The sequence below is a fragment of the Micromys minutus genome (assembly GCF_963924665.1).
Source record: "Micromys minutus genome assembly, chromosome: X".
In the NCBI taxonomy this organism is placed as follows: Eukaryota; Metazoa; Chordata; class Mammalia; order Rodentia; family Muridae; genus Micromys; species Micromys minutus.
This window is the reverse complement of record NC_137970.1, coordinates 50,868,296-50,877,809: the sequence shown is the minus strand read 5'-3', so window position 1 is coordinate 50,877,809 and position 9,514 is coordinate 50,868,296. Positions and strand designations below refer to the sequence as shown.

The 9,514-nt window shown below is 40.9% G+C and overlaps 1 protein-coding gene across 1 annotated transcript; it reads right to left on the bottom strand.

The window, feature by feature from the left end:
• Positions 1-7,075: 7,075 nt before the first annotated feature.
• LOC308414784 (eukaryotic translation initiation factor 4B-like) lies at positions 7,076-8,993 on the bottom strand (the record flags this gene model as incomplete). Its single annotated transcript, XM_080910018.1, is given in 2 exon segments — positions 7,076-8,396; positions 8,400-8,993. Coding segments are annotated over 2 exon segments (1,800 nt in total). The 3' UTR covers positions 7,076-7,190.
• Between the last annotated feature and the right edge of the window lie 521 nt (positions 8,994-9,514).

Genomic DNA, 9,514 nt, shown 5'->3' with positions numbered 1-9,514 from the left:
TGGGCTAGTTGGTGCAATAAAAAAAAAAAAAAAAAAAAACAGCAAACAAACAAACACACATAAAACAGACTGAGAAAGCCATGGGGAGTAAGCCATGAGGAGCAAGCCACTGAGCAGCACTCCTCCGTGGCTTCCTTTTATTTTTTTCCTTCAGGTTCCTGCCCTCATTGAGTTCCTACTCTCAATTTCCCTCAGTGATAGACTATTACTTGGAAGTATAACAAGAAATAAAGCCTTTCATGCCCACATTGCTTTTATGGTGTTTTATCACAGCAACAGAAACCTAACACAGGTAGCTAAATAATAGAGCTTGGATCTGTGAGGAACTGGGAAAGAGGGTACATATGATCAAAACATGCCGTATGACATTCTCAAAGAACTAATAACAATTTTACAAAGAAAAATAATGCAAGAAACCTCTCAATCTAATAGCTAGAATATTAAAATTAACTTCATGCTTACTTTATGTTGACTATTGTTTATCCACTTGCCTCATCCCAAGAACTCTCCTTATCCTAAATTTTCTTATTAATGTTACCTTGGTTTTCTGTTTTATAAATTTTATATCTAAACATAATATTTGTATTTTATACTCTTGCACGGTTTTGAATTTAGTTCATTCAACAAAGCAAAGTAATGTTATTTATATATGAATTTTTCCTGAGACTTGGTTTTCTCATACAATATTATCTTACTGTATTGTCAGTCTGTATTGCAATATGTATTTTTAGTACACTATTTTATGCTGTTGTATTTTTGGAATGTACTAACAGTGTGTATAATTCTTGTGTTCTTAGGATTTCTTTCTATCTCATCTGTTGTAATACAAATAGTGCTTATATGTACTTTTTACACTATTAGTTCCTTTCTATGTTTAAGATAGTTGTGGACTGTATAACTAGAAGAATGGCCAGTTCATGCTCAAGCATGGACAATACTAGTTTTTTTTTTTCAGGGGGGGATTTAAATTTATTATCTCAACAGCCATGTATAAGAGAGACCAATGACCCATATATTCTCCCATAGTTTGTCCTATAATACTATTTTTGCTAAGTATCTTTATTATTATAACCATTGTTTGCTTTTCTTTAATTTCTTTTTTTATTGAAGAACTTTATTTAAAAAAACAAAGATAAATGTACAAATTTTTAAGCATTTTTTTTTTAAGGTTTGATACTCTGCATTAAGATCTTACTAGTTACAATGAGCAAAAAGTACATGCAAAACAGGATGTAACCCGGAATTAGTCAACGTTTTCTTAGTGTGTAAGGATTGAGCCTAATGTTTTTTTTTTTTTTTTTTCCCTTGGACTTCATACAGTCTGTGAGTTGTTTCTGGGGCAGTGCGAGCCTCTGGGGTTAGCATCCCATTATCAGTGACTGCATCTTATGTCTGTTCTTTTGTGACTGGGTCATCTCACTCAGGATGATATTCTCTAGATGCAGCCATTTTCTTAAGAATTTGGTTAAGTCCTTGTTTCTGGTGGCTGAGTAGTATTCCATTGTGTAAATGTACCACAATTTTTGTATCCATTCATCTACTGAAGGACATCTGGGTTCTTTCCAGCTTCTGGCTATTATAAATAGAGCTGCAATGAACATTGTGATGCATATATCTTTGTTGTGTACTAAGGTGTCTCTGGGATATATGCCCAGAAGTGGAACAGCTGGATCTTCAGGTAGTACTATGTCCAATTTTCTGAGGAATCACCAGACTGATTTCCAGAGTGGTTGTGTCAGTTTACAACCCCACCAACAGTGGAGAAGTGTTCCTCTTTCTCTGCAACCTCTCCAGCATCTGCTGTCATCTGAGTTTTGGATCTTGGCCAATCTGACTGGTGTGAGGTGGAATCTCAGGGTTGTTTTGATTTGCATTTCCCTGATGGCTAAGGATGTCAAGCACTTCCTTAGATGTTTCACAGCCATTCGATATTCCTCAACTGAGAACGTTTTGTTTAGCTCTGTACCCCATTTTTAATAGGGTTGTTTGATTCTCTGGTGTCTAACTTTTTGAGTTCTTTGTATACCTTGGATATTAGGCCTCTATCTGATGTGGGGTTGGTAAAGATCTTTTCCCATTCTGTTGGCTGTCGTTTTGTTTTCTTGACAATGTCCTGGGCCTTACAGCCTAACTTTGCAATCTCATTAAGTCCCATCTGTTAATCTTTGACCTTAGAGCTTGAGCCATTGGTGTTTTGTTCAGAAAATTTTCCTGTGCCTATGTGTTCTAAGGTTTTCCCTACTTTCTCTTCTAATAGTTTCAGTGTATCTGGTTTAATGTGGAGATCTTTGATCCACTTACACTTGAGCTTTGTACAAGGACATAAGAAAGGGTCTATTTTCATTCTTCTGCATGCTGGGTGCCAGTTGGACCAACACCATTTGTTGAATAGGCTGTCCTTTTTCCATTGGATGTTTACAGCTCCTTTGTCAAAAATCAGGTGACCATATACTTGAGGGCTCATTTCTGGATCTTCTATTCTATTCCATTGATCCATGTGCCTATTTCTGTACCAGTACCATGCAGTTTTCAGCACAATTGCCTTGTAATATAGCTTGAGGTCAGGGATAGTGATTCCTGCAGATGTTTTTTTTTTTTTTGTTGTTGAGGATGGATTTCGCAATTCTAGGTCTTTTGTTATTCCAGATGAAATTGCACATTGATCTTTCGAACTCAATGAAGAACTGGGTTGGAATTTTTATGGGGATTGCATTGAATCTGTAGATTGCTTTTGGTAGGATAGCCATTTTAAAAATGTTGATCCTTCCAATCCATGAGCATGGGAGATCTTTCCATTTTCTGAGATCTTCCTCGATTTCCTTCTTTAATTTCTAAGAAGAGATTCATTTCACATGGTGTATTGGCGTTATGTTTTCCTCTTCTACGAAACTCAATTGTTCTTTTCCTTATTTGTTTATTGCATTATTTATCTCTTGCTCTTGAAGTGTAACTGATGGTAATGCTTTATTGATTAGATACATGGTAGATATCTGCTTCCATCTTGAAGCTTATTCTCAAAGTTTTTAATACAAAGTTTTTGATTGTATATTAACTTTAGTTGTGTTTTGTGGATAGAGCTTTTTTGTGTTTTTAAGAAATATTTCTGTATGCCAAGGTTTAAAAACTTCTTACCCCTAGTTTCACTTAAAAGTTTAAAGGACTTTGTTTTCTATCTAACTTCTTTATTTGAAGTAGACTTCCATTTTAAAATTAGATACAACTAACTTTTGTATCTCCATTTGCTAAACAACCTCATATTTCCCCAGCATTCTTCAGTATTTTCCATGTTTTAGGTCAAAGTTTAATATGTGCATGTCTCTGCTCCAGGGCTGTCTTCTGTATTCATGGATCAAATTTCTACTCTTTTCAGTTTTTAATCTGTAGATTTTTTTCCTATATTTTGTCTATTTCGGGAGGAGGGAAATTGTACTCTAGTGTGGCCTCACAATCATCCCGACTCTGTCTCATGAGTCTTGGGATTTCAGATACATGGCAAAACACCCAGATTTCCCTTGTTTTTTAAATTAAGCATTTTATTAAACAAAATTTCAAGCTTATACTAAAGTAGATAAACTGTAACTCTCATCCTTATACCTGATACAAAATTATCTTCAATAATTAAATATTGACCAATATAAGTTTGTCTATAATTCCACCCAACTCCTCTTGGTCTTTTGAAGTATTTAAAAATAAATTCTGAGGATCATCATTCTTATCTTTATATATTGAGTATGTGTCTCTAAAATAGTGCTCCTCAACCTTCCGAATGCTGTGACCCTTTAGAACAGTTCTTTATGTTGTGGTGACCCCCAACCATAAAATTATTTCATTACTTCTTTATAACTATAATTTTGCTATTGTTATGAATCCTAATTTAAGTGTCTAATATGCAGGATCTGATATGTGATCCCTGTGAAAGACTCACAAAAGGTGTCGTGGCTCAGAGGTTAAGAACAGCTGCTTTAAAAGTAAAGGGGTGTTGCCTGACAGTTGTAGCAGCACATGTCTTTAATCCCAGCACTTAGGAAGCAGATCTCTGTGAGTTCAAGGTCAGCTTGGTCTACAGAGTAAGTTTCAGGACAGCCAGGGATACACAATGAAACCCTGTCTAAAAATTGCAAAAACAATAATAATAATAATAAAACAGAACAAAAAGAAAAGGGCGATTAAAACATATTCACTTATCATTCTTTTTTTTCTTACCACTTTATTTTTTTAAAGAGGGATACATATACAGATTTTTAAAGGCATTTTGGCATGACACTATATGAATATTTTTTGTCAGTACTGAATTCTTTTAGAGGTTTGATAGCATGCATTGATATCCCTCTAGTTACCATAAGCATGAAGTACATGTAGGACAGAACGTAACATGGAAACAGATTTCTTGTTGAGTATAGATTAAGCATAATGGTCTGTGAATACCAAAAATTGCCACAAGGCTCTTGGATTATTAAACAGCCTTACCACATAATATTTCCTCAAATCCCTACCTAAAAGTCAAATATTCACTTACAATATTCTTTGACAGGTTGAAGATATATTCCAGTGGTTAATATCATGTATTGTTCTTGCAGAGGACATGAATTTGATTTCCAGCACCCATACTGTGTGGCTTACAAACACCTGTAACTCCAGTTCTATGAGAAACAACACCTTTCTGGCCTTCACATTTCTAGCTTTCCTGGGATCACATTTGCACACATCACACACACAGAGAGGGGAGAGGGGGAGGGAGAGGGAGAGGGAGAGAGAGGGGGGGTGTGTTAAAATAAAAATAAATATATCTTTTAAAAATAAGATGAAGTCAGGACCCAAATAATGCCTATACATTGGTCTTGTTTGATATTGCTTTTTTTTTTTTTTCAAGTTTAAAGACTGGATTTATTTGGAGAAAAACAAAACAAAACAAAAAACCCCTCAACCCAAAGATGGGATTTTACATCAAGACATCTCCCAAGTAATGTCTACAGATTACAAATCATTTTCATAGAAGATATTTTTGTACAAATTTTACATGTATTCAGGAGCGGGACATAAGTCAACCCCTGTTTTTATTTTAACAGAGGAACAAAGTAGGAGAGTGGAACAACACAGCTGTCTTTAGGGTGCAACTATCTGGAAGGGAAATAGACATGAAGAGGGCAAACTACCTTCTCACTGTCTACAGCAACAGTTTTAAAAAACCCATTCAACTGTGGGTATCTCTGCAAAAGCCCACTTCCTAGCTACTAGCCAATCAAATCCATTGGAGAAGCGATTTGCTGTGCCTACTGCTGCAGCACATGACACCAATGCTCCTGCACAGCAGGCCTAGGACCAAGGTATCATTTGTCTGGAGTACCTGACAACAGGGAGGCTTGCCATCTTTGGAGCTGACTCCTAAGATGCAGGTGCACATCAAAACAGACAGGTCAAGCTACAGTGTTGCAAGAGAAACCAGGACCTTTGCATTCTCCTTTATTCTTGAGGGGAGTAAAGAAGCCAACCCTCCTAGGCAGAAAAGCACAGCCTAGGTCACATACATTATAAACTCAAGCACTGGCAAGGGGCTCCAATGAAGGGAACTTATAGAAACCTTAACACACTCCAATCAAGGCCAAGGGCCTCCAACTCACCCCATTTACACAGCCCTATTCAGCCAAGCCCATCAGCAGGGGATGAGAGCAGCTGAACAGGCACAGGGGCAGGAATCAAGGATAGCACAGAGCTGGTTTGCTTGAGAAAAGCAGTGAGTTCTCAGGCTGAAGCTTCTTGTAGCCAAGACACACTGTCTGTGGGAGGCTAAGTGTCATGGAGAGCATGAGATGGCCAGAGTGACAAGGGCTTCAAAGGATGTGGATACGTCTGAACCTCTAGGAAGGACTGTTTAGAAGGGGCAACACCAGGATACAGAAGACCAGAACTTCCCCACTGCCTGTAAGTGCTCCCTCATCCAGAAATGACCACTCTATTCCGAACTTCCCCACTGCCTGTAAGTGCTCCCTCATCCAGAAATGACCACTCTATTCCTAACTTCCCCACTGCCTGTAAGTGCTCCCTCATCCAGAAATGACCACTGTATTCCTAACTTCCCCACTGCCTGTAAGTGATCCCTCATCCAGAAATTACCACTCTATTCCTAACCTCCCCACTGCCTGTAAGTGCTCCCTCATCCAGAAATGACCACTGTAAGTGCTCCCTCATCCAGAAATGACCACTCTATTCCTAACTTCCCCACTGCCTGTAAGTGCTCCCTCATCCAGAAATGACCACTGTATTCCTAACTTCCCCACTGCCTGTAAGTGCTCCCTCATCCAGAAATGACCACTCTATTCCTAACCTCCCCACTGCCTGTAAGTGCTCCCTCATCCAGAAATGACCACTGTAAGTGCTCCCTCATCCAGAAATGACCACTCTATTCCTAACTTCCCCACTGCCTGTAAGTGCTCCCTCATCCAGAAATGACCACTCTATTCCTGTATTTACTGGAGTCACACCAATTCCCTTACTACCTGGGTATAAAATGTAATTATCACCTTGCCAAAGCTTTTCAAACCACGATTGAGTTTCCCATTCATTTTGGTCCCCAAGCGGTGCTACTTGTTAGTGGCCTGCAGACTCACTCCCAACTACCCCCTTGGGGGGTAAAAAAAATTAAACAATTCTCCCTAGGCTGGCCCCATGGAGTCAGAAAAAAAGTAGAGGGGCCGGCAGCCTCCTGGAGACTGGAACAGCTTGAGAGACTAGAGCTACCTTTCTAAGGATGGGAAATTTGTTCAGGTAATGTTTGGGAATTCATAGGTGCCACCTTAGGATAAGAATCAGAAGGTAGAAATCTCACTTCTCCCTTGCACCTTTCTCTACTGCCTAACTGATGTGACCGTCTCTCGTCACTGCATTTCTGCTAAATGGAGCCCCAGGCGCTGGTCACACAGGTAACTGCTTGGTATCATTAGACATTCACAACTTCCCCATTCAAAAGCAGTAGCCACATCTCTCTCTGGCTACAATGGAAATTCTCCAGTTACTTCAATACTTTTAAGAGGCTGCAGTAGCATGCAAAAGAATTTCATTTCATAAAAAAAAAAAAAAAAAGTTTAGAAAGGTCTTCAGGAGATGGTGAGTTTATTTTGTCTTGTCTGGATAGAGGTTTGATTTGCTCTTGAATGTTCCGGGGTGGAGACGAGGAGAAAGCACAGGGTGGAGGTCTACTCAGTGCAGTCGTCTCCCTCATTCTCCTCCTCCCCGTCCACAGACAGGGCGGCATACTTGCTTGCAGAACTGAACTTGGAGGCTGGATTTTCCTCAGGTTTCTTTGGCTCAGGTGCAGATCTGGGGTCTTGATCTTTTCTGCCATCCTTCCTATCCAACTCCTTCCAGTAGTATCTGTTCCCTCCATCCCCGGGACCACGGCTGGAGTTTCCAGTTTGGCCTTTTGTGGCACTCACCCCATCAACTTTATTTTCATGAGCTGGAGCCACTTTCCCCCCACCATTTGTAGGGGACGGCTGCTCTGTGTCTGAGCTCTGAGATTGAGCAGGAGGGTTAGAGCTTCGCTTCACCCACGCATTCTCCTTTGGTGGAGGGGCTGGCATTACCTTTAGAGGCTGGTCAGGTTTAGGAGGCTTAGAGGTTGGAGAGTGACAGTCTTCTTCTTTATTGAGGGTTTCATTTTCTAGAGACTTCTCACTCTCTCTCCTTCGTGTATTTCTGCCAGATGTGGCTGAGGTCCCAGTCTGTGATGACTCACTTCCTGTCCTCGACCGTTCTCTTTCCTGAGTTTCTTCACTTCGCCAACTTGGGTGCCTCTCCCGGCGTAGGCGGTCGAGTTTGGGCTCATCCAGCTGATGCTGCAGCTTCTCCTGCTCCTTCTGTAGCCGCTCCTCTATTTCTCTCTCTCTAGCAGCCGTGTCAACCGGCTTCGCCCCTCCAAAGATAGACGCTGCTCGGCTGGACTGGGAGGTGCTAGCAGAGGAATCGTCTTCCTTAGGAGTACTCCGAGGCTTTAGGTTCAGTTTGGGTCTTTGGGGGGGACCTCTGTCATCACGCCGGTAATCGTCCAGAGAGTGATCATCCCTGGACCACGGCCGATCGTCCCGTCTGTCATAGCGGTCTTCATAGCGGTCCCCACCTCCTCTGTAGTCATCGTCCCTCCGGTACCCACTTCCAAAGGCTCTCCTACCGCTGCCTATCCTGGAGTCATAGCCTCGGTCATAGTCTCTGCTGCCTCGGTCATCATAGCGATCCCGGCCCCCATAGTGGTCCATGTCTCTACGTGGGCCGTCCCGATATCCGTCCCTATACCCATCCCGATACCGGTCCGAATTGTAACGATCTCGATACTTGTCTCCAAAGCTATCGTCGCCTCTTCTAGGTGGGTAGTCATCAAAGCTGTCTGTGGTGGAACGGGCCCTCTAGTCTTTGTCTGTTTTGTCAGAATCCCGATTTCTATCTCGACCAAAAGAACGGTCATCCCTGTCTTTATCCTGTGCTTGATCAGCAACATCCACTCGAATTCTCCTGTTACCTAGAGACTCTTCATTGAGACTCAGAACACTGAGCAAAGAATCCAGATCCTCAAACTCTGCATAGCCGAAACCTTTCAACCTGTCTGGATTGCTGGGTTCTGGTGGTAAGCGTACAGCACTGATGTTTAGCCCTCTGAAGAAATCCTTAATGGAGTCTTCTGTCACATCATAGGGCAGATTCCCTAGGAAAGCAGTGTAGGGTGGCGACTTAGGAAGACTGCTCCAGTCGATATTGGGTTCCCAAGCAGCCCGTGGAGCAGTGGGAAGGATGGAACGGTCGATTGGAGGGGCCCTGTATACATCGCCATCGTTACTGTGCCAAGTTGTCGACACATCTCCTTCCAGATCGTCTGTTTCATCAGCCCAGCTGACTGGTTTGGAGACACGGGTGCTTCCTCCACCAGTTCCCCCATCCTCAGCTAGAAAGTCTGTTAGGGAGATGGTCTCCCCCTTCTTATTCTTCTTTTTTGCTGAGGCCGCCATGTTGGGAGAGGGAGAGAGAACGCAAAGCGATATTGCTTTTAAACTTCCTTTAGTCTAGGTTTTCTCATAAGGCTTCATATCCAGTGAGAAAATTAGAAGCTCTGCTTTAAAATGAGGAAATGGATATAAACATACATCTCACCAAAGTGTACATATACCAGATAAGTATTTAAAAAGTGATGTCCACTACCATGTCTGAGAATTGCAAATTAAAGCAATGGCTACAGCAATATAAATATATCACATGAACATACATTCAGCTTATCTCTTCACCTACTAAAAGATATCTTGTTTGTGTCCAAGAGTTGACAATTATGTATTAAACTTAAAGAAACATTTGTGAGCAGGTTTTGTGTAAACATAAATATTTGTTTTTATTTTTTTCAGTATCAGAGACTGAATACATAGATGTACATTTTCAATGTGTTTGAAAAAATGGACTATAATTACCATATCCTATGAGAAAATTATGTTTAGATTTGCATAAAACTGCCACTCTTCTGAAATGTCTATCATTTTTC